This window comes from Fusarium oxysporum, chromosome 5, assembly GCF_000149955.1.
Source record: "Fusarium oxysporum f. sp. lycopersici 4287 chromosome 5, whole genome shotgun sequence".
In the NCBI taxonomy this organism is placed as follows: domain Eukaryota; kingdom Fungi; phylum Ascomycota; class Sordariomycetes; order Hypocreales; family Nectriaceae; genus Fusarium; species Fusarium oxysporum.
The window spans coordinates 2,893,514-2,917,525 of NC_030990.1; the positions used below are offsets into that span (position 1 = coordinate 2,893,514).

Consider the following 24,012-nt stretch of genomic DNA (forward strand, 5'->3'; position numbering starts at 1 on the left):
CTTCGGTACTCAAGCATCCATGTCTTGAAAGTCCCAGAGCCGATTCATCGAAGGCGGAGCAGGCACTCCTGAAATCTGGGGACAAAGAGGTGTGTCTGTAACATATTCGTTTGTGTACGGAAGCTGCAAATCAATCGCCCTTTTGAGGTGGCCGTTGAAGTTTGGTTGATGGACGAATATTTCCGGAAGACGCTACCACAATGGAGCTCAGAGCTTTGCTGTTTTGAATCAGGTGCATCGTTGTGTCTCCATAACCATGAATATTCATGTTCTGCAGCCGCACAGAATAATGGACGGGCTGGTGGAATGCGCGTTCTAGCTGCTTCCTAACATAGATTTGCCCGACAGCAGCCAAGTGATTAGTTTGCGAAACGCCTCGAAGCTCTCTCCTTGAAGCGAAAGTATGCATGGAGCCGACTGGATACCGTGCGAACGGGATTGGCACAGCGAGTAACAACATTTTCAATGTTAGTGTTGCCTATCTTGCATTCTGTGTTCGCTTATGATCAAGCTTGTACCCTGATTCGGCTACTGACAGAGCATTGTACCGTACCTATATGTGATCGCAATAGTACTATGATCAGCAAGATTCCGTTGTATTACGAGATGCTAGCTTGTTCTCTGGTTCCCCATGCTGCGCTATGGGCAAGTCAAAACTTGTCTCAGCGACATCTCTGCTGCAGTTGGTCAATGACAGTCTTGATGATGTTGTGCAATCCCAACCTGACTCAATCTGGTCAGCTTTTCTTGCGAAGATAAGAGGCTCGTCTCAGATGAAATGAGACAACAAGCAAAGCCTTCATGTTAGCAAGGTGATCTCTTCGTCTTACCCCGTTTGACACAGGAAGAAAAGCGGCAGTTTGAGAATCATGTGGTATTCGGCAAATTAGAACTGTTCCTAAGCTTTGGGACCTTGGCACCAACGGTAATTGCAGTACCCCATGTCAGGCAATAAATGTGGACGTCGAAGACAGTCTTGAAAAATCTTGGGGCTTTAGATATGAAAGTCCCTACTTTCGTTGGAGCTAGAGACGGAAGATTGAGGCTCATAATAAGGCCCGTGTTTCTATGCCGTGGAAAGAAGGGTCGTTTCAGTGATTGCTGGAGTCGTCATCAATGCTGTTGAGCAAGTATTGATCCCATCGGGAACAGCGTCAATCCATGGTGGATGTGTAGAAGCTCAAGCCCAGTCGAAGGATGAAACGTCTAGATCCGGGCTCACAAGGCTAATCATAATCCCTGATCCTGGACAGCACTACTACCCGTTGGCGGGCACCTGGCATCGCATGAAATAAGGTACACTAGGCGCCGAGAAAGCATGCCGTCGGGTTGTTTGATGTTCTTCAGGAGCAGATGACTAGGAGGAGTCTACCGGTATCGGTATCTAAGAAGTACCTGTGTACCTCTAGGGACAGTGCTATAATTCCTATCCACGTACGTATCTGGGAAAGGTAGGTACTAAGGTACCTAGGTGTTCAATCAATTATCAATCAAGCCTACACATAGTACCCTGCCCACTTCAGGTTTGATGAGTGCCCAAGGGACGGAGTAAAAGCAGGTGCATTTGGATTGATGTCTGTCAGAATCCAAAACATGTTGCCTGCTAAACTTAGATTGGCAGGATCGAGGCAGGAACGGCCCAATGATCGGCAATGCGTCTTTCCAGGCTTCGCTTCCTATCGCGCCACACCACCAACAAATCAATCTTCAACAAAGCACTGTCGCAGTCCATCTCAAGATCAAGTGGTGCGAACAACCAACACCAGGACAACGACGCTGATATTCATCGCAGGTTCGGACCCGACTCACATGAAGCACAACATCTGCATCGCGGATCTTGCGGTCAGTAGATGTATAGGTCTTCTATCGTTTGCAGTGGCTTCGTCAACACGCCCATGTTTGCTCGAGCGCAGACGGAACGGGCACCAACAATGAAGTCGTTCCATGTACGGATACCCGCGAGTCAATGCAACCGCTACCACTCCCACATTCCTTTAGCAGCACAGATGATCGCCTGTGACAACTAGAGGAGCGACAAAACATCCCACCGGTCTTACCCGCACAATCCACAAGTCAATCAAGGGTTCATTGTTAGCCACCAGAAATAGAATCTTCCTGAGCCCCTCGACAGGATCCCCAAGGCTCAAGAGAGGCTCTGTTACCCGCGACATCATATGGCTTTACTGTTGTCTCCCTTCGAGCACCGGAGACTTCGATATGCCTGTAACATTTGCCATTGTCTGTCAAAGTCTGCCACAGTGCCACCCCTCTCATCAGGGTGGCCCTACACCGCACTGCATGTACGTATGTATACGTACGCAGTAATTTCTGGATTGATCCTGTCATTCTGCTTTCACCCCTGGCCAGGACTCCAAGTGCCGTCCTAACAATAACGTTTCCATGGATTGTTTGGCGGAGTTTCTGAACTTTTGTTGCTCATCGTCCCCACAATCTCGAACTTGGAACAGAAACACAAGGGGTTCAGCTCAGTCATCTGTCAGACTTGGCTGGAGAAGGTCGAAACAAGCCCAGCCACAAACTACATATGACAGCCTCTAGCTGATTCTTGCCCTACTTGCGAATGCCTCCTAGGCGGCCATTTCGACCGCCTTCAACAATGTCTTAACTCTTATCTCTGATCTGGCCAGACCAGCGACGGATGCGTCGTTTTGATACCTTGTCTCGCCTCACCTCGCTTCACCATCACACGGCCCAGCCTTGCACGCGCCTTGTTACATATCTCACAGGGTAGAGGACGATCATCCTTACGATCTCCCCATTATTCATCCACTTTCTTCCTGTAACAATACGTATAAGCCTTCTTGGCCAATGGTCCCTCATCTCATCATGACCGTGTCTTTCATTCAACACACGTCCTTGCCTCCCGCCCAAATATGCTTTTCCCATGAAATACCCCTGCAATCTTGGAGGGCCAGTCAGATCCTGGAGAAGATTACACGTACATCCTACCCACAGTGCAGCATTGCACCCCTCTATACCCCTGTCGAGACTCTATTGGCTCGTTCCCGCACAAGCCGCGACAACGGTTATGCGCAACATGCACTAAAGCCGCAACGTCGACGCAGATTCAGAAAATTCAATAACAATTTCAGAGAAAACCTAGCCCGGCACTGCACCCTTGATTCATCCTTGTGGTTCTTTGTAACTTGCATCTTCGCTGACTGTATTAATTACGTCCAGGTCTCATCACGAACAACAGCATCTATGCCTCAGCACCTCAACAGATACCGTGTGGATGCTCTAATCTGGTGTCGTTCTTGACACATGTCACTATCCATCGTGTCAGGCCCAGTTCGTCGCCAATATGCCATAAGCAAGCTCATGAATCAGCTCGAAAGCTTGTTTCTGCTGTCCTAGCATACGTATGTAGTAGTAAAGAGTGGGATAAGTATCTCCGATATGGAACCCTGGCCCGTGAATATGCAGCACCAGAGAGCTCAGACATGCAACGGATCGCTCGTTCAACTCTCCGCCAGACAGCATCAGATATTAACCCCACCTCTTGTTAGTCGTTGGTGTTCACTCCTGGCGCAGACCCATGGGTGCGTGGGCAAGCACCACACTTTTTGCTTTCTTATTCTACACCTTCCATGACAGGGGAAGTCCTCGAAATATGGTGACCTTGCTCGACCCCCCTGGGCAAGGACATGGCAGTGACGGCTTCATTCGTCTGACTCCACCATAAGGCGTGTTTTGACTTGCCAACTTGGATTCATATATCCATCCCCAGCCCAGCGTCAATGTGAACAACATTCTGGATATCACTCCTTCCGATCGAAGACATATCAACTCTATCTTTCTCCAGGTTGCGGTTTATGTTCTTATCCATTCTTTTCATTCCCCAGACTACAGGTTCCAGAGTCTTTCGTTTAAATCATCACCATTTCGTTTCGTCCCCAGGATACGATATCTGTTTCGTCGTACCTATTTTAGGATCACCTCTTCTTCACATTCCTTTTCTTCTAATCCAGTGATAATCTGCTACATGCTGACTCGCCGCTAAGCTATCACGCCCTTGTTCATCCTTCCGTTGCCATCTCGGAAGTGGTTTCAACCTTTCTGCAGCAGGCCGACCCGTCCGTGAAAGCAAGACAGAAACATTGGAGGGGCACTGTGTTAGTGTACCTGTCTAGCTACACTCGTCGGTCTCACGACCATTCTTCTCATTTAAGTTGGGCTTATCCCCCTTCAACATATCGTCCAAATGCTTGTCACAAGGCAGTACGAAACAGAACATAGCCGTTGGCCATTCAGCAGATACGAAGCATCTCTTACTTCGACAAGCCCTCGCATGTCTAATCCTTACGATGTCAATGTCGAGCTGCCGGCCCCTACGAGCTGGCAAGCACACAATCCAACTACTTCCCACAGTGGTAGTGGACCTGCACAGCAACATCAATCACGGAACGAAGCCTCAAGACTTTCCCTAATGCGCCACCCAGCAGAAAACAGAGGCAATGCTCTGGGAATTCACATGAGGCCCGGGGCGACTCAGATGTACTCACCCCATCTCCAGACGATAGACCGAGGTGGGATGTCGTTGCCAGGGCCCAGAGACTCGGTCCTTCAAAATGATAGCTACGGGATGAAACCCAGTACCGCAGATATGGAGGACGTGATTAGTTCAGGGCTGATCAGCACCTCAAAAACAGCCACTAATAGTACTTTCGTGCCACCAAGTCGCCAAACAAACGACGTCTCATCCACTCAATCCAGCCAAGGAGCAAGAATCGGCTCGCCACAGGATGAAGAGGAGGACGACCTCGATGATGACGATATGCTTGACGGGGAGGGAGAGCATTCAGCCCAAACTCCGGCAGAAAGGGCGGCTGCTCGACGCAAGATGAAGCGATTCAGGTCAGTGTACTCGTTGCTCGTTCCAAGGCAAGAGCTTATTGGTTTAGACTCACCCACCAGCAAACACGGTTCCTTATGAGTGAGTTCGCAAAACAGCCTCATCCAGATGCGGCACACCGTGAGCGGCTCTCACGGGAGATTCCTGGCCTCAGTTCGCGCCAGGTCCAAGTTTGGTTCCAGAACAGGTAATCATCACATAAATTGTCAGCATAGTCCTCGCTAACCCGTGTGACAGACGTGCCAAAATCAAGCGGCTGAATGCTGATGATCGCGATCGTATGATAAAGATGAGAGCAGTCCCTGAGGGATTTGACAATGTCCAGGCCCTCCATTCCCCCTACGGGGCAGTCCATGGCATGAATGCTCCTATGCCCTCACCAGGACACTTCAATACACAATCGTATGCCCAGCACATGATAAGACCCTTGATCGTCGACGGACGAAGGCATGATACAAGCGAACATGCTTCTCCGACCGCAATGACCCCAGGATTCGGTGGGATGGGGTACAGCCCCGCCGGTAGTTTGACAAGCTCAGGTCTTGCATCGCCGCTTTCACCAGCTCCGAGTGACCGATATCCCTATGGCGGCCACTTCACAGCCCCTCTTACAGGCAGCCCGAGAACATCGCACCCATTTGCGCAACACCATGGGCTTGGAACTCCTGTTGAAATTCATCGATCGAGCCCCCAGCCCATCCCGCCTCCTCTGCTTCGCGACCCCCTCTGCAGGGCCAGATCGGAATCCTCACAGTCGCCGCTGCGACCCAATATGCCATGGAAAGGGGATGCAGGTGACTATTCCTACAGGGGGACAAACACAAGCCCGAACCTCTCAGACCGACACCCATCTATCTACCACCCTGCACCACTCAGCAACCCCTCTATTGCCATGAGTGGCTACGATGCAAACTCAGTTCCCGGCTCCAGGGCTCCTCCCGAGAACCAAGTTCACCGAACAGAAATTTGATGACCATCGATGGGGAGCCCGTGGCCATTGTACTCCAATAGCCAAGCCCTAGCCTGGCAGCTCCAAGTTGCCGACGCTTCAAACAGCTTGTGGACAAATTCTGCAGGATGTTGTTACTATAGGCCTAGCCCATATGCCGTCTGGGATCCCTCATAAGGGAGTATATATTTCTCCTTCATACTGTTCGATTTGGCCTTCATTCCTTTTATTTGCAGTACCTGCTGTTATCTGTTTAATTCTTTTATCTCTTTTTTTTTTTTTTTTTTTTTTTTCCCTCTCTCTCTCTTTTTGGTCTGCATTGTGAAGTGCACCAGGTGCATCAGGGCGTATAATGTTTTATCTTAGAATTGATGATTTCGGTATCTGGTAACGATCATGACCCTTTCTTATGTTCAGGGAGTAAGTCAAATGGCATGATGATGAACATCTAAAGCTGGGATTTAGTGAAAAGTGGAGGGCGCAATCATCGGTGGCAATCGGCGCAATTATTGTTCTGGTTTGGCTTTTGGCAGACTGGTTTCTGTTCCCTTTTCAGGTTGGTTGAGCAAGTTGATACTAAGTATTTAGTTTGCTAGATCGGCGTCGGCCCAGGTGGCATAACCGTTGACATCTTGTTCCAAAGAATAAAAACCAATTTCAAGGAATAATCATCTTATAATGATATCTGATCAATGTCCTCGTTAAGCAATGAGACATCTCTCAGAACCCTATTAGTATATGTTATTTCAGAACCTACCTTTCGGTCACAAACACTAGTAAATTCTGGCCAGTCGCACTCAAACTGCTAAGGCGAGGCAATAACATGCTGCATAACAAAGAGATTTAGGCAAACTATTATAAGCTTAATGGGCTCTTTAACAAGTTTATTACTGGCATCCTTTGTTAAGATCTGAAGTTTTCTTGCTTGCTCCTTGAGGGCGAGGTCAATTGCTAATAATTATAGCAATGCCACGAAGCAATAACATGTTTAAAAAAATCCAATCTTGCATTACAGAAAGAATTAATATCCCTTACCAATATGTAGTGATAATCTGAGATCTAGCAGATGCTAACAATTAGCCTTCCTTCAATTTCTGAATAGAACCCTGGATACTAATGCAAGCTCTTTAAGGTCAGGCAAGCCAGTTTTCCTAACAGCAGCCAGGCGGTTATCAATGATGGTCGACATCGAACTGAAAACAACAGACAAGGCTACTAGGTTTACCAGATGTTGGGTGTCATCACGGTACCGATAGCATGAACCAGATCATTATCGGAACTTACATGGGAGAAGTTGAGGGTGAACAGATAGAAGAGTGATTCACACCGCGCACGATATCACGGTCAATGGACCAATGGGTCTTTCTTGTTGTCTTTGATACAGGGCAATAAATGACCCAAAGGGTGAGGATATGTCACTTGCATCAGGTCATCATCGCATCATGGTAGCCGCACAAGGGGCCCTCGTGATGATGGTTTTAGGCAAGGTTACTGAAGTGTGCTCTCGACCACATATCCCAAGGTGTTACAGCAGGGTAGGATCGAGCAAGCTGACAGTTGTTGAGGGATGGTGGTGGTCTTGTTTGTATGAAAGAAGAGGGAAAAAATTTGGCGGTTTGAACAAGATCTTATCGACGCGATTTAGTCACGTGATATGATCATCCACCAGCTCCCCTTTCTGGGTGACGGGCCGGAGTGGAGATACGACAGCATCATTATCTTGAACAACACCAAAAGCCTTTTAAAATATCCAACTGTTGGTTCCTCAACACTACCAAGCTTCAGGGAGCAAGAGAACTTTTGGCATCCATATAATCACGGTGCTAACAATAACTAGTCTAAAGACCTACTAAGTCATATGAAAGTTACCTAAATCTTTATCGCTTAGAATACCGGTTCATTAATTACTAATAATTCTACGGTCAGTTTGTTATAAACATAGTTTCTGCTTAAGTGAATAGAGTTTCTTTCTACTGGCTGATGAACTGTCAGCGAAAAGGCTCTTGTACAGCGTGCACGAATCTTTGCTCATGGACATCTACTCAAGTTTGAGAGTTTCAAGCTCTTTAGTTGGTCATGCGATATGTTTGCACTCATTGGACCTGATTAAGATGGCCAGTTCAATTATCTCCATATAGTAACGTTCTTCGGACTTGAGATTCTGTTTAGACATCTATATTACTGACCTAGTGCTCTATTGAGCTGCCTTGATCCAACCTCTTACCTGCTTGTTACTACCTTAATAGTGTTAGCTACAGAAAGAACAAGATGGACAAAGACCAAAGGGACCACAAACTTGTCAGGATGATGTTGCTTTGTTCGAATTGATATAGACTAACTCATAATCTGACATTGGAACTCAAAAGTGGTATGCCCCAACACAGTTCACAGGCTGAGACGTGATTCGGTGTCACCGTCTTTGTGGAGCTGAATGCGACAGTGCAGGAGTCAAGCCAATGAATGGTTGCGATCACTCGGGCAGGAAGGCTGTACGTTCTTTTGTCTTTGTTCTGGCTGCCAGGTTCAGGCCAGCAGCCACTCAGATTAGCGGAAGATAGTACCGAGAAGTGGTCAGTGAGCCGAAAGGCCACTGAAAGGGCCCCTAGTTTAGCCATTGAACAGCCTGGGAACAGCGGCCAGCCCGCCTGGCAGGTTCCTGTCTCCGGCCGTTTTCCTGACGGGACTGACAACCGACAGACCCACCTCACCAGAATGCCTTGTCTTTCAGGCTCAAATCACCCTCTGCCTCTCCCTCATTCCAAACACTCCACACAGTCCACACCTCACCTCTCGCCCCCGACCCTGATTCAACCTCTGACATCCTAACCCAACATCGCCCTATTCGACGCCAAAACCCTCGCTCTGCGCAAGCACCATTCGCCCCATTTCTCCTAAAAAATCGTCGATTCCTTTCCTCGAACTCTGCAAAGACCACTGCAAAACTATTATCTGCCCGCGCGGCGCCGGCTCCGCTCACCGAGTCCCCGAGGAAAACCCAGTGCAGTGCATGACGTTCGGCTGAAGAGAGGAGCGGAGCGAAGGACTTCTCGTCGACGACCGGCGCGACTCTCGCCCACAAATCTCCCTTGCGGAGTCGTCCACGATGTCGTTCCATCCTCAGACTCCCCAGAGCCCATCGCAATTCTCCTCCGGGACCTCGGAGCCCGTGTTAAGCGTGACAACCTCAATGACCTCCACAGCCACGCCAACCACCTTGCCGACTCCCGCCCACAGCGTCACTGGAAGCGCCCATCACGACCTTGCAATGACCGACGACTCTCCCCACAAGCGGAAGCGCTCTGTGGATGACAGCGGCGACCGCGAGCAGAAGAAGGTTCACACCGAGGAAAGCAAGCTGGGCATTGAGGACCTGCATCTCGATGTGGGGAAGAAATACCTTCTTTGCCAGACTCCTCATCCAGAATCATTACCGCGCGTCTCGGAAGATCTTTATGACATGTTCAACCTCAGTGGGCTCGCCGCCGAAGTAGCCCGGGAGAAGCCAAACGGAGAAAAGAACGCATTACGTTCATCTTACACAGGCCATATGAAGAACTTAGGTATTGCTGGCAACTGGAAAGTGCGAGTAACAGACAAGGACTCTAACACCGAGAAACCTGACTTTTTCGACATCCTGCACATGCCCGATGAGGATTGGGACAACACGATAGTTAAGGGTCAAAACATCAAACACGGGCTATCACAAGCAAGTCTCTCCGCCCTCGGACGAGCAGTCACCATGGCCAAGGGACCTATAGGCAAGAAGGACTGGGACATCTCAAGATTAGGACTTCAGTCACCCGGCCTGGATTCAAAGCAAACTTCATCGGCGAGACCCACCGCTCCCAACACTCCGCTCAACGTACCTGGCGCAGTAGGACGACTAAAGGCTCAGGGGCCCTCAGCAAACGATCCCAACCGACCAAAGCGTAACGTGAAGAAGCGAACATATGGTGATAGCAGTTTCGAGGGCTATGGTGAAGGTTACCCTGACGATGACACAGCCGTGGAAGGAGGCTACTCAACGGGAGAGGGAGAAGGCGGCCAGAAGCGACGCAAGAAGAACCCGGGAAACACCTCGCCATACCCGAGTGCTATGCGCCAGCAAAGCTACGGCCCTGGCATGGTGGGCGCATGAAATATCTTGACGGTAGATGCCCAGTCATGTCTCATGTTTCACGACTTGTATACACACTATGAAACGATTCCAACAGGCTCTTGTTCCCTGGGTCTCGTACACGCCACACAAACAAAAAAATCTCGGTGCTACTTGCTTTGACAGCCTCCTCGGCTTTTAATCTTCAATCTTGGGGTTTCATTTTTTTCTGCATTCTGAGGGGACGGACACACGACATGTGCGTCCCAACGAGCATGGCGTTTGGGCAAAGGAGAGAGGCGGCATATGGGTAAGGTTGGCCGGTCACTCGGGGGTAGGGGAGGCATGTTTCCACGTTTCTTATTTCTCTCAAAAGACGACACGGCCTAGCACGAGGGGCGCAGACACTGGGCAGTGGTGATAACAATAGTCAGGGCTTGGGCAAGATACTAGAAGGTTTAGGTATAATTTTTGACCTGTTTATGCCATTTCACCTTGTACCAAATGAAGTTGTTGACTATCTCAACATCAATGGGCGGATACAACAGTAAAGTCAGGCATGCACTGCAACAATAACGCAATAGGTATCGAATACATTATATGGCGTGCACGATGCATAACGCCAAAAGAAGGAGAAGAAAACAGAAACATAGATAAGTTGAGCATCATAGGTAATCCACAACAGAGTATGCATTTGCTGGCCCCCAGGAGATGATCCTAAGAGACGAAACTTTCTTTGAAGAGTTTAGGATATTTAGGATATAAACTTAGGATATTTAGGGTAGGCTTAGGATACTCTATGGTAAGTTCGATGGAGCGGGTGGCGTCAACCAAATACAAATGTATAATGATGGAACCGATACGAGGCCGCATATTCTCTCATATAATTTACATATAAAATCAAGCAATTACTCGCAAGAAACCAAGCGGCCTTATATTTAGTACTGTACTATCTACAATTGGGCATGTCTCCTTCTGAAGCCTACAGAGATCCTAAGTTTAGGGTCTTTAGATTCCCAAATTCCTTCCACTCGCACCACACTGTCACGTCCCAATTTCCTCATCCTTCAACATCACCAGATCTTCAAGCTTCCCTTGCTTGATGTCTTCGCATGATGTCAACTTATGATGTGGTTATCTGTAGCCACGTATACTTATCATCTCAATACAGAAAGACTGTAAAAACTCCATCGGTCGCTAGCTCACCTTCGTGGACTAGAGGTTGCCTGACGCCACGATGAGCATCGTTACCGATTTTCCGCATCTGCCTCTACACTCTGGCCTCTACGAGCAAGAAGGCAAGATGATATCAACTATGATCATCGACGAATGACATGCGGCAAAGAAGGAGAATACGCAACTCAACCAAGCCATTCGTTGGTAGAAGTACGGGCATGCATTTCATGCTCACCGGAGCACCGGTTTTCAACACATGGTGTGGCATCGCTGGTCAGCTTATGCTACTCCCTAATGGAGGCCCATTTGTAAACCTCAAACACCACAGCGAGCTTGTCGACAGCCCTGCTTCTAGTCAGTCGAACACGCCCAGTAAGAAAGAATCAGCGATCTTGAAGATGATTCTGGCGTCGATGACAGCCGGGAGACCCAAGGAGATCCTGCAACTGCCACCAATCCGATATCACGAAATGAGAGCCAGCACTCAGGCCGAGCCATTTTCTATCATCGGGATCGAGGCCTGGACTACAGAGGGACAACATCTCCTTCGATACGCCAGGCATAAAAGCAAAAGAAGACTCGCGTTCATGGGATTGGCTTGGTTACAAAAAGCACAGACAGAGGCAAAATGATCACTTCTTCGCATTGCCACTAACATCGCCGATGGCCTCCCAGCTGACAACATGCCTTGGACAAAACAGATACAGCCACGGCGTTACCTTGGGGCTTTATTTAAAGAAGACCTCAAACAGCTGAACAGCTACATCAAAGGCGAGATTCAGGAAAAGAGGAAGAGGTAGCAAAGTTTACACCCAGGCCCCAATATAGCAGCAATCAACGCTCGTCTTGGTACAGATTGGGGCCTCATCCATCATCAACACTAAAAAAGAAGAGGAAGAAAACTCCAAAAGACCACTCTCCGAGAGGAGCAAAACCCAGATCACATACTCCGTACAAATATCTTCAGTTACGATGCAGGAGGCGATAACAAAGAAGAAGACCTCAGCCTAGAGGGCGACGGGAGTGAGGAGGACGAGCCAAACTTCAAGCAGGGAGGTCGTGTTTCATCAGGTTGACCGTACGCAAAGATATTTGACCGTCAACACTTATCGCTTGCTAATCTTCGTATGTATCCCGCGCAAATAAAAAGAAACAGATCTAGGTAGTTACTTGAAAGGGGAAAAAACCGATACTCGCTCGTCTTCCAAGCCTTGTATGTAGTATCATTGCGCATATCTCATTATATCCAGCCATTACATCCTCTCACAACATGATATACATGCATCTCAAAATGCATTGCCACCCACTACTCTCATATCCTTTAACAATTGTTACAGTCCTCTCCAAAGTTGCCGTTCTCAACTGTTGGGTATGCGCCAGTAGTCATCTCAGCCCAGCTCCAATCTAGTGTCATTGGCAGAGAGAACAGGTCTTGCGGAAGAAGGGGCTGCTGGAATGCCGCCACTGGAATCTGCGGAGATGAATTCATGTTTGTGTCGCCATAATTCATTGAGTCAAAGTCGCCCGACTGAGGCACCGGGAACTCTTGAGGCCAGCCAGCTGACATTGCTGAAGGAGAAGGGTCGTTCATTGGACTACCCATGGAGAACTGTCCCATTGAGGCACCGTTCTGGGGAGGCGATAACTGGGCTTGTGATGATCTTCTCTGAGAATTAGAAGACACTGAAGTAGTTGTTGCTGATTCTGCAGTGCTCGACTGTCGAGCCGTGGCCGTAGTAGCGTTGACAGATGATTTATTTGTATCCTGGTTCTTACGCTTGCGTCGAGAAGACTGTTCCTTTTCAGCCTTGTCGATTACAGCCTTTGCTATACGCTCAAACTCGGCACATATACCGAGCATTCGATGCACACCGCCCTGTTCAGCCTCCTGTCCAAGCATGGAGAGGAAGGTGACCACAATGTTCATGAGTCGGGTGTCTGACTTTGCTCGGGGATCGAGTGGGTTCTGTAAGATATTTCCAAACAGCGTCACCAGTGCAGAAACAGGAAAATAGAGAATCATCCTGAAAGTGATGTTAGTGTATCGCTAGTATGATGAGAGTTCGAAACCTACCAAACGCAGGCAAAATCGCCTTGGGGCACATATTTTAGCAACGAGACAGAAGCTCGTGCTGCAGCCGTGCATAGTGCTGCAGAAGAAAACACCCGCGGGTTTAGTGGTCGGGCATTCAGACCTTGAATGGCATAATTGGCCAGCCGACTGGTCCAGAGTCCATGCGCAACTGACATGCGATGGATGGTTGTCAGGCAGTTATAATAGGTAAGATGCAACATGACAACGTGAAGAATCAGAGGAGTGTGCGAGGCATTGATGTCGTGCTCGGGCCGATAGTCAATCGGGATGCGATCCTTCCATTCTTCCAACTTGTGATCCAGCTCGCCAATGGTGTGGAGTAGCTCACCATCTGATTGCTTTGTAGCTTGAACAGAGTACAGCCTCTTATAGACTTCACTCTCGATAGTGGCAAACTCACACATAGCCCGGAAGAGATTCATCTTACCCTTGCCATCTGCCAAGGGGATATTGCCAATGTTGTCCTCCGGGTCAGCATCCGGAAGCTCAACGTTCATGTCGTCATCGTCCTGGGCAGGTGGACGACCGGCTCGGAGGCAGAGATCTTTGTCTAGCATATACGCGATCCAGAAGACTCTCTTCCGTTGCTCGATCTCTATGGGGTTCAGGTTGAATCCCGTCCCGCGCTTATGGAGCCCGATACTGTGCGCCAGGCGCATGGCTGCTGAGACCAGCAGCAAAGTGGGCTGAGGGTTTGGCGTTCCTTGTAAAAACAAAGCCATACCAAGAAGGGCTTGGACACTCAACAAATCGGTGTTGCGCATAGTCAGCTCGGGAAACACTCCGATGGCATTCTTCAGGTGACCCCATGCCTTTTCGTCCTCATCCTGTGGCACCAGATTGCTCATGACTCGCAAACGATGGGCAATCGCGAGCGCACAGTTGAGACTGGCCCACCATCCAGAGCCTTGGTAAGGGTCTGATGAGTATTGAAGGTGTACTAGGTGCATGAATGTCGGCCGATGAAATAGAGGGAAGATGCAATTGAAGTTGTCGAAGAAGTCCTGGAGAAGTGAAAGTGCCTCAGGCTTGGGAGGTAAAGGCCGGAAGATGGGTCGTTGGAATAGGTCGCCAAAGACTTCAGGTTTCCAATTAGTCCATTTGTGGTCATCGACAGATATATCCGATATGGTCCGTTGAAAAGAATCATCCCCTGTTTTCGAATTCACCCACGAAACTCCCTTTGGTGAAAATATGGAGAAGCCAGATGACGACCCTGCAGCATGTCAGTAAGGGGTGTTCATACAGATATAGTCTAGTAACTCACCAATGTATCTGGTCTCTCCAAAATTATTTGTTACTAAAGAACACATCAACTCTGAAAGAGCCTCCACTTCTTCCTGATCTTCCTGTTTGATCTCTTCCACATTCGCAGCTGGTGCCGGAGCTGTTGATGGAGCTGTCGACGGAGCTGGTGTTGCTGATTTGCGTTTATCATCCTTGGGCGAGGTAAGTGAGCTTTGAGGGGTCATCTCGCCCCCATCTGCAGCAGCCGATGGGCCGGATGTCGATTGAGATGGTGAGTTAGGGTTGGATGCCGCAGGCATTGACACCTGTCTTGACTTCTCTTGTCGTTCCAGTAACCTTTTCTCTAACGCGCCAAGGTCATCATCATCTTCGTCAAGGAGGCCTGTATATAGAAGGTCAGTATGATGCGGTCGTGTCAGTAAAGAAAATTCTTCAAACCACTTACCAGAAAGTCTCAAAAGATGCTCCATACGGTTCAGCCGGTTCTCAAGTCCCTCGATGTACTTGGCACTTCAAATCTGTCAGCAACCACATGATTTCGCAATGAGGTGAAAGGTCATACCCTTTAGGAGGAGCACGCTTCTTCTCAACTTGCGTGAAGACACACTCAGTCTTATAGTTGATACAGTGAGTACAAGAAGGCATCTTGCCGTCACACTTGATCTTTTTCTTCCGGCACATATCACAGGCCTGTTGGAGTTCCGATCAGCACACAATACTCTTAAGCCGGCTGCGCCGGGATCTATCCTAGGTCCCATACCCTAGCGATTCTCCTTCTCTTGGGGTCATTTGCATCTTCAAGCAACATAGCCGAGTCATTGAACATCTGCGCAGCAATCTCTGGGGGCAACTGCGGTATGCCATCGTAACCACCAAAAACCTGCGGCGGATGATTCATGATCGGCGGGGCCATGCCCGGGACCTGAAAGCCCATATGGTCCATCTTGTTCGAAGTGAAAGGGTTTCCTGATTAAAATAGTCGGTTGAAGTGGGAGTATCGCGTTTCGAGGTTCGCAAAGCGGCGGTCCCGTGGTTCAATTCAGTGGCAATGAGTCGTCGCCTTGCGACACGAGAGTTGGAATGCGACAAGCAACCGTTATAGTGCGATAGGCTGGGCTGTGAGAGTCTCAGTCACGGTGAGATCATCTGTGCGATACGGAGAGTGGGAGCTGGAGCTGGAGCTGGAGCTGAAGCCGGAGCTGTGGAGTGAAGAATATTTTGTTGGTTGGGGTAAATCGTAGATCGGAGCCCACGGATCACTAATAGTTATTAAGGTATGATAATTCAGACAAGGAGCAAGGAGACGGAGTCGAGAAGGAAGAAGCCGAGGTGGGCGATTTGGAGGCGCCGGTGCGCTAAAAAGCTCCCAGACCAGGTCAAGTCTGTGGTCGACTAACGTTAGCTTGGTTAAGACCCGACTCTATGACTATCACTGTCAGACTGAGGCGGAGATGGAGTGGGGTGGCGGAGTTTGGTTGGTTTTGTCTTGGTGTGAATTCCTCTGGCGGGTACTGACTGAGCAGCGAAGTGAGTGCACAGTACTGTATCAGTAAGTAGTGGTCGACTGTCAAGTCACGACGGCGATGAGGGTGAAGATAACGATTGAATTCAAATCCAAGTCTACGTCGCCAGATCGTGGTGTTGACGAAATTTTCATTCTTCCGAGTCAACCGGCAATGACAAATTCAAAGCATAAACCGGCAAGTCAAGTATCCGTTAGCATTTGCAACTGGAACTGGAACCTGCTACAGTTGCCAATTGGTACCTTGCTAACCTCAGCTTGGACCGGTGAGACAAGAGAAGTCGCAGGGAAGGCAAGGACTCAATGCGCGGGTATTTGTTTCGAATCCGGGAACGAGGAAAGGAAGGTAGGTACCTACCTGCCACTCCTGGTGCATGAAGACCTGAGACCCTCAATCAGTGGAGGGGAGGGTGTTGAAAAATAACTGACCAAAGAGTGTGCTAAGTTTGTCACAAATCATCCTGGGCTTGTCCAAGTATTTCTTCCACTGAGAATGAGGTCTCGAGACTTCTTACTAGTAGGCATGTACATGCCCTAACTGCCATCGAGCATCAAGGCGAGGCCGCCGGCAGTCGTTATTACACGTTCCCTTCAATAGCTCATGGCGATGTCATTGGCTTCAGCCAATCACCCTAGAATAGGCTCTATGAGATGCTCTACTGTAGCCGCAGATCAGCTGAATAAACAATCAATTTGGTAGTTCTCTGCTGCAAGCAATGATATGATGTACAGATTTGTAAACACAACTTCCGCCTCTGCAGCAAATGATCGTCATAGGACCCCTGGCTCTACGGCAGTCAATTTTAACTGCTGAAGGCCTCCACTGTATTTCGTCTCTGCTCTTGGCGATGGGTCGCTGAGAATAGCCCACTGTTTATAGAACAGGGTACATGACCCGGAATCCTTCTCTGGATGGATCAAGTCTCCATGTATACAGCCTTTGCTTGCATGCTATAATATCTTACTATAACGCAATTCTGAACTTGGGCATTGCTCGATCGGCACTTCGTGGGTCTTCCAGGTTGATAGAGATACCTTCTACTCGTTCCTGCGTAGCCAAGCCACTCTTCCGCAAATAGTATGGGCTTCAGCCTAGTAGAGCTTGCTAAATATTGACAGCCAAAGTAGCAACATTGGCGTTAAACTTGCTGTTCATCTCATAGTTTATATCCGTCAAGTGACCGTCAGAGCTACATAGGTAAGGTAGGTAGCTAAGTCTATGATCAATACCTCTCTGTCACACTTCAATATTGATCGCTGCGTCAAGACTGGAAAGCCTCGTTATCTCTCGCCTCTCTTGGCCCCCGATCTTACAGAGAATCTGTATGCGACCTTGATCCCCTGATGACGTGTCTCAGACCTAAAACACACAGACAACCGTTGGAACCTAACTAAACTACTTTATCTAGCCCCCCATGCCAACTTGTGTCATCCTAGTCAATGTCAACGGCTCTCTAAACGCCTGGCAACTTAGTGGATTCAATTTCAATTGGAGAAGAGATCGTCCATCCCGAATACGTCGCTTCGTCCGAACCCAAGGGGGGCTGTGCATCCCGAGACACTTCCTTCTTGACTCGTAACAGTATTGGAGAAAGCAGCCAATTCTTGATAGAAAGGCATGGGCATTTTAGGCTCATCCAGCGACTGTATTAATTAATAACATTGGATGTTGTTGAGTCGAAGCCGTTGCCCACGTCAAAATATAAGTCTCATTACTGAAATTGACGATGGATTTCGAGGCCATCACTTGGGTTCCTTAAGATACTTTGCCTACAAGAAGGCACTTTAATGTTTCTTCAAAATCCGTCATCCGTAAGCACTCGCCTCGCCTTTCAGGGTCTTCAACCCTTTGTTGTTTCGGATTCGCCGCGGGTAGTGTTTGATATGCAACAGCCGATGCGCACCGAAAGTCTAATGAGACTGCCAGGTGTAAGGAAGAGCTCGGAGCCTATAAGAGAGTAACGGAAGTCTGAAGAAGCCATATGCATCTAAATTGGATCTGATGTCAATTATAATAGCTTGGATTACTGAACAGAGAATATGAGCCAAACGTGACTAACAATACGTATTGAATACCTAGCGTGGCAGTTTATTAAATCTTATCTAATTCCATATATTCAAGAAACGGGATTTTATAGATTACATCAGTAGATGTAATTTGAGCAAGGCATGAAGGACGGCAATTGTCTCTCAAATAAAGCCTTCCAGGCCTTTATATCTTATTCAAATCATGGCTAGCAAGCTTATTATATAGACCAGTTCTTCCTCTCAACGCTCTCTAATCCTTTGTCTACAGCTTGCAAATCCATCCAGGGATATATCCCCTTCCCAGTAGAGGTCGTAATGTCGGAAACGAAGTAAAACAAGAAAAACAAGATAGTTACAAAAATGTCGTTAATGAGAGTCAAGAAGAGAATGGACCATCAAGCGTCGCATAGTATATATTTTCCAAGTGAATCAGTCCAGCTTCCTCCGTTTTGTGGGCAAAAACGTCCTCCTCTTTATACATGTGACTCCACCTCTAATACCCATATCTGCAGGTTTTGTACGTCCAAAGAGATCCGCAGTGGTACGACGACCACCATTAAACGCCGAACAAGATGCTTCGTGCGCCACTTGTATCAAGTGGCAGCGACCAAGTTTGTAATGAAAAAAGTATGTGATGACCGCGAATTCGCGGTTGCAGCTGGTTAATGTAGCAGCAGTGGAGGCTAACAATATGTGGTGAGATCGCTCATGATGCTGCAGCAGGTACGGAACGCTCAGGTATCAGGGATAATCAAAGCAATACGCAAATGCGGATAGTGATATAATCAGATTCTCTCCTGGAACCGTGATGGTGAGCCAAACGACCCATCACGAGATGCAATGGAGCCACCACCCGTTGAGCCTCCCAGGGCATCAGAATCCGGTCTTGGTCGTGACGGGTCAGTAAAAGGATTCGACTCTGTAACAGGCGTTCGAGCTGGGCCGGACCGAATTACAGGCACGCCACTTATTGGCCGCATTGGTGACCCAAGAGCAAGGTGAGGTGAATCTCGGTCACTCGGATCAAATGCCATAGAGCCTCTCCAGTAGTCAGAGTTACCACTCATGACACTTTCTCGATTCGCCCGGTCAGTCGAGGGAGGTTCGGTCCGCGGATCAGAATAACCGTCACCACCAACCTGAAGAACAGAAGGAAGCTTCTTTCCTGAAACTCGGTAGAACCCTCTCTCACTGACAGGCTCCAGTTCGGAGGTTTGTCGTTGCTTTTTGCCCATCAGTCCCGCAAACGCGGCAGTGATGGCAGCAGATGCCCCAGCACGTTCGGCCATTGATGCGCCACTTCCACCGTCAGGCCCAGATGTTGGGCCACCAATTGACCGCGTTCCAGACTGACTCCCACCGAGTATGCCACCTCCAGGATGCTTCTTCTTGTACCTGAGAGCAAACAGGACGAAGAACGCCAAAAACGCCACGCCCGCAATGCTTCCCACGACACCACCTATCACTTGCTTCTGCTGAGGCGAGAGTGTGCCAGTATCGGTGTTGTTGGAGTTCGAAGTGGTCGTCGCCGCTGGTGGTTGGTTATCAGCTGTTGCGGCACCGCTTCCTCCTTCATTATCTTCGTCTCCCCACGAGCCAGAAGACCAAGTTTCCTGAGCCGAAATGCTCGAGTATACCGAGTCAGAGTAGCTGTACGTCGAAGTGTCGCTAGGGTTGATAGAAGAGGTGACGAAGGTCGAAGACACCACCAGGACAGTGGAAGAACTGCGGGTCCGTGAAGCTGTGTTCGTCGTTGGCGGTATCGTGGTTGTGGAAGGCTTGGACTCTGATTGCGTCACGTCGGTAGTAGCTATTAAAGTTTCATCAGACGTCACTTCTGATGAAACATCTTGCGTCGCTTCCGAGGTCAAGTCGGATGTAGTCTCTATTAAAGTAGGGGTGTCGGTTGTTGTCGCGGTCAGGTCATCTGAAGCAAGTGATGTCAGTCACATGGCCTGGTCATAAACTCAAACTATAAATAGGAGGGGCGAATATTCGTACCGGTGGTTACGAGGGCGGTCTCCGACCCACTAACGTCCGAGGCTGTTGTGTCAACGACAGTAGTGGGAGCAGTTGGTGACGTTGTTTCGTGACTCGCAGTGTCAGGATCTGTCGACGTCACAGGTCCATTAGTCTCATTTGTTGGAGGAACCGTGTTAGTTGGTAAATCGGCAGTGGGTAGCAACGTCGTGTCATTAACAGGCTCGGGTATTGAATCGGATACGGTCGCATCTGGGACAGGCGCAGACGGTGATGGGTCGGTCAAACCAGGTGTTTCCACGGCGGTCGCGGCGGGAGCGGAGGGAGGTGACGGAACATTGTAGCTCGCAGCCGGATCCGACGCCACGGCCGCCACGGAGATCTTGGGTTCCGGGTCAGAAATGGCGGCGACGGTGATACCCGAGGCAGAATCCACGACGACGGTAGCAGGTGGTGCGTAGTGGGTTTGGACTTCGATTGGCGATCCGACTGAATCGACGACCTGAATAACCGACACAGTCTGAACAACTTGAGTAACGAGATCTTGTTCAGCGCGAGGTTTTAGGGCATTGGCATCGGCGATGGCGTGTACGTGCTTGGGCTGGGCAGCACGAAGATGGAGGTTGGCAGGCGACTTGCTTCGATGCAGATGATGGTGGGAGTGATGAGAGTGGTGGCCGGTCTTGTGGAGCTGCAGATGGCTCTGTTCGGCTGGTTCGTCAACGGCTCTGTCATCAACGGTTTCGAGCTGATGTAATTGGAGATGAGCGTGGTGAATATGGTTAGGAGATATGTCCTTTTCACTTTCGCTGGAACGTAGGAGGCGAGGGTGCGAAGCAGAGCGAGATTGTTGAATAGAACCAGGGTCAGATTCACTCAGGACGGACAGATCCGAAGTAGGAAGGGAATGTGACTTTGAAGGATCCAAGTTTGAATGCAAAGGATCGACATCCGTATCCATATTCCCATTGTTGCTTTCCTTACCCATATCCAGGGCCTGAGCGAGTGAAGGCCCGCTGGATGAGTAAGTCATTGGATTGGATATGGATGCGTCGCGGCCGCGGGCGTGGCCCGTTGAGAACGTGGCGATGAACCTGAAGTAAGTACACTACAGTACTTGCAATCCAGGTGAGGTGCCAATGCCAACTTTCGCTTCGCTATAATTTTAGTGGATGTGGCCCTGTAGTGCTGCGTAAAGGTGGACGTTGCAGTCCAGCCTACCCAACTAACGCAGGGGACGTGCACCAGCCGGTTTCAGAGGCGGATACCTAAAATAACAACACGACTTTGACTTAAGTGGCTCCTTGAGCTGAAGGGGGACAAGGACAGACGAATTTGACCCCAATGCGGAACACGATTAGGTGATCGTATTCGCTAGTGTGTGCTTCGAGAAAGATGTTTCTGCTTTTTTCTTTGCATAAGTGTCAGTTTCCCTAGAGAGGCTGGTTTCCCTTGCGCCGCTTCTAGAATCGGTAAGAGTGCAAATCGTATCAGCTGCCGTCGACAAAGCACATGATCGTTGAAGCACTCGACTCGAAGGGGAGTAGCAACAGATCCAACGATGACGCGCAAGCACTAATCAACACTCACAAACAGACAACAAACAGACAAAGAATTGGACTGATGTGGGTATGATTTCGTGTAGGGACAAAGGACGGGTCCAAGTTGAATCCTAGGAGATATTTTCGCCCCTATGCAATCTTGCTCCGTCGCTGTTCGGTCCTTTGACTCCTTGATTTGAGGCTTCTTTCCAGGTCGGTACGACACAAAGTCGATATACGGCAACAAATAAATGGCTGATGCCTTGGTCGTGAGACCCGTCCGGCGACGCTGATCTGATGAATATAAGCCCGGAAAGTAACGAGCGGCAGGGCTATCGTGATTGGTGATGCTGTATTGCGTGGTGAGTGCTGGCTGTGATGATCTGCGCTTGCTTTGTTCCAGTTTTTTCTTGTTTGCGTAGGTATGCACAAACGACAATGATCCTCCTGATTTCTTCGGTGTTGGTTATCCTTCCTTTTCAATCTCAGTTTCCAATTACTATTATCGACAATTGTATGGCGACAAACACAAACAGGGGCGCTAGTTGAGTCGTCGTCGTCAACGTCGTAATTTTTGGTCGTCCAGATTCGTCTCAGAAGGGATGGTACAAAAAGAGCGATGTCGTTCAAGAAAAAAGAACAAAGAGAGTGACTAGTGAAGACAACAGAGCAAAAAAAGAGAGTATTATGGTCGGTGACAAAGGCTAGCAAGAGCAAAGAGAGAAGCCCAAGCAGAGCAAAAAAAGAGAGGGACGGGAAAGAGAGACAAGGTCAAGACAAGACAAGACAAGACACGACAAGACACGACGGGAGGCGCCTATACTAAAATTGATGTGATGCGGGACAAGGAAACAGGAACAGGCGGAGAACACAAGCCAAACACGACCTTTCCTCAAGGTACTGTTGATGGTGACCTTCTCAGAGCGTTCCTCAGGGTCGTGCGTGTGTGTGGTGCATGGATCCATGGGGGTCCCTACTTGGTCTGTGGTACTGGTACCTGGAGCTATTCCTATTCTTCTCTCAGTCTTTCCCGTTTCCCTCTCTGTTCCTCGCGAATTGCGTGCCTCTCCCCTGTCAATATTCGGTGATCATGCCTAGGTCAAACTGGACGATGCGCGGTTATGAATGAGCTAACGGTCATGGACAAGAGGCCCGAGATGGAGATAATCTCGCTTCAAAGAGGCAGGCCAATCAACGTGGAGCAGCCGTACGACATAACGACATGGGTGGGATCAGTAGGGCCATCACTTTATTAGCCAATGCCCACGAAATACGACAAGAAACATGATTCGGAGGTATTTAGAGCCACAGGGGGCATGCCACGGTTGAGTCGTGCTCTGGTTGGCGTAATCCAGAATTGGTGCTCAACCAACAACATCTCACGGCCACGTTGTACAGAACTTGAACCATGGTGCGGCATAACGTTGGGCCAGATCTGATATACTCGTCAAAGTCACGCTGAACAATAGCCCCTAACAGGAAGCAAAGCAATCAGCTAACAAGAAACATTCAGCCCACAGGAGCCACAACTGCGCTTGGAAACCAGGGTCTGATGTGCAGTATGTACTGGACCCCAACCCTCAGGGAGCAAGAAAAAACCAAAGACTTTTTCCAAGTGATAAAAATAACTGGTCTAAAGGCTTCCTAAGTGTATACTAAGTTTACCTAAATCTACCTAAATATTTTTTATCACTTAGGATAGAAGTCCTAAGTCTTCTTGCCCCCTTGCCAGAATCCAAGCTTCTATTCTCTTCGCTTTTGTGACTGCGAGCTCAAGGGAACCGATGAGTTGCTGATAATAATAATAACAACAACGACGACGACGACGACGACGACCCCCTTTAACCCGTAGAAACAGGAGTCGTTCAACGCCGTCTCATTCAACAGTCAAACCCACTGAGACGCATGATTGAATCCATGTTCCCGGCTGAATAGTCTTACGTACTATACTATTATCTTAAGCTATTCTCTAGATGTTGCTAAGACCAAAGTGGTGGGTTTTGGTAGGAGAAAACGGTGGCCCAGCATGGGTGGGTGTGGCCCGGACCCCGAAGTATGGTTCTCATTCAAACAACGGAAGAAGCAACGCAATCGGGGAAATTAAACCGGGGTCGCTGAGCACGCATGTGTCACGGCGGACCTGACGAATCGGGGCTAACAGCTGATATTCGATTCAAAGCTTGGCATTTATTGATGGACTGCCATGGCCTCATAACCGATGTATTTTGTGATCTTATTATAAGCCGGAGGTTGCGAAAAGGGGGTCTGAATAGGAGATTAATTATCATCTTCAACACCTGCCAGCAAGGTAACTTAGTATTTGTATCCGTAGGAGGCTAAGTGATCATCAAATATTCCGAGCTGCAAGTTAATCAACCAATCTGATGTGAAGGATGAAAAAAGATCGACATCCAGTTTTAGGCCCTAGGCATAGAAATGTTTATTATCCTTCGATGTAATATCGAGCCTCAGTAAAGTTCTGCATTTGTTAAAAAGAAAAA

General features: G+C 48.8%; 4 protein-coding genes across 8 annotated transcripts; 2 read left to right on the top strand and 2 right to left on the bottom strand.

Moving 5' to 3' along the window:
• Positions 1–1,469: 1,469 nt before the first annotated feature.
• On the top strand, positions 1,470–6,493 carry FOXG_02012 (uncharacterized protein). 3 transcript variants are annotated; one of them, XM_018379218.1, is made up of 4 exons: positions 1,726–1,746; positions 1,793–4,878; positions 4,926–5,063; positions 5,114–6,489. In XM_018379218.1, exons 2-4 carry the CDS (start codon positions 4,226–4,228, stop codon positions 5,844–5,846), a joined length of 1,524 nt encoding a protein of 507 aa, XP_018235249.1. In that variant the 5' UTR covers positions 1,726–1,746; positions 1,793–4,225; the 3' UTR covers positions 5,847–6,489. The 3 variants fall into 3 exon arrangements, with proteins under 3 accessions (XP_018235248.1, XP_018235249.1, XP_018235250.1); XM_018379219.1 differs by lacking the exon at positions 1,726–1,746 and having other exon boundaries at positions 2,279–2,300; positions 3,202–4,878; XM_018379217.1 differs by having other exon boundaries at positions 1,470–4,878; positions 5,114–6,493.
• Positions 6,494–8,564: 2,071 nt separating this feature from the next.
• FOXG_02013 (uncharacterized protein) lies at positions 8,565–12,411 on the top strand. The gene has a single exon (XM_018379220.1). The coding sequence runs from the start codon at positions 8,929–8,931 to the stop codon at positions 9,961–9,963; it is 1,035 nt and encodes a 344-aa protein (XP_018235251.1). The 5' UTR covers positions 8,565–8,928; the 3' UTR covers positions 9,964–12,411.
• Positions 11,101–16,267, bottom strand: FOXG_02014 (uncharacterized protein). 2 transcript variants are annotated; one of them, XM_018379221.1, is made up of 6 exons: positions 15,201–16,267; positions 15,003–15,130; positions 14,886–14,950; positions 14,460–14,822; positions 13,172–14,408; positions 11,101–13,121 (listed from the first exon to the last, which is right to left on the bottom strand). In XM_018379221.1, exons 1-6 carry the CDS (start codon positions 15,381–15,383, stop codon positions 12,419–12,421), a joined length of 2,679 nt encoding a protein of 892 aa, XP_018235252.1. In that variant the 5' UTR covers positions 15,384–16,267; the 3' UTR covers positions 11,101–12,418. The 2 variants fall into 2 exon arrangements, with proteins under 2 accessions (XP_018235252.1, XP_018235253.1); XM_018379222.1 differs by having other exon boundaries at positions 15,003–16,267.
• A 1,768-nt stretch (positions 16,268–18,035) lies between these two features.
• FOXG_02015 (uncharacterized protein) lies at positions 18,036–23,187 on the bottom strand. 2 transcript variants are annotated; one of them, XM_018379224.1, is made up of 3 exons: positions 22,040–23,186; positions 19,992–21,986; positions 18,036–19,917 (listed from the first exon to the last, which is right to left on the bottom strand). In XM_018379224.1, exons 2-3 carry the CDS (start codon positions 21,001–21,003, stop codon positions 18,776–18,778), a joined length of 2,154 nt encoding a protein of 717 aa, XP_018235255.1. In that variant the 5' UTR covers positions 21,004–21,986; positions 22,040–23,186; the 3' UTR covers positions 18,036–18,775. The 2 variants fall into 2 exon arrangements, with proteins under 2 accessions (XP_018235255.1, XP_018235254.1); XM_018379223.1 differs by having other exon boundaries at positions 19,992–23,187.
• Positions 23,188–24,012: the final 825 nt, after the last annotated feature.

Coding starts and splice junctions, on each gene's coding strand:
- FOXG_02014 (XM_018379221.1), bottom strand. CDS start 15,383: ATGGACCATATGGGCTTTCAGGTCCCGGGCATGGCCCCGCCGATCATG. Junction 14,951..15,002: donor AAGCGTGCTCCTCCTAAAGG/GTATGACCTTTC, acceptor ACAGATTTGAAG/TGCCAAGTACATCGAGGGAC. Junction 13,122..13,171: donor GGCGATTTTGCCTGCGTTTG/GTAGGTTTCGAA, acceptor CATCACTTTCAG/GATGATTCTCTATTTTCCTG.
- FOXG_02013 (XM_018379220.1), top strand. CDS start 8,929: ATGTCGTTCCATCCTCAGACTCCCCAGAGCCCATCGCAATTCTCCTCC.
- FOXG_02015 (XM_018379223.1), bottom strand. CDS start 21,003: ATGACTTACTCATCCAGCGGGCCTTCACTCGCTCAGGCCCTGGATATG. Junction 19,918..19,991: donor GACCGCCCTCGTAACCACCG/GTACGAATATTC, acceptor CACTTGCTTCAG/ATGACCTGACCGCGACAACA.
- FOXG_02012 (XM_018379217.1), top strand. CDS start 4,226: ATGCTTGTCACAAGGCAGTACGAAACAGAACATAGCCGTTGGCCATTC. Junction 4,879..4,925: donor CGCAAGATGAAGCGATTCAG/GTCAGTGTACTC, acceptor TTATTGGTTTAG/ACTCACCCACCAGCAAACAC. Junction 5,064..5,113: donor CAAGTTTGGTTCCAGAACAG/GTAATCATCACA, acceptor CCCGTGTGACAG/ACGTGCCAAAATCAAGCGGC.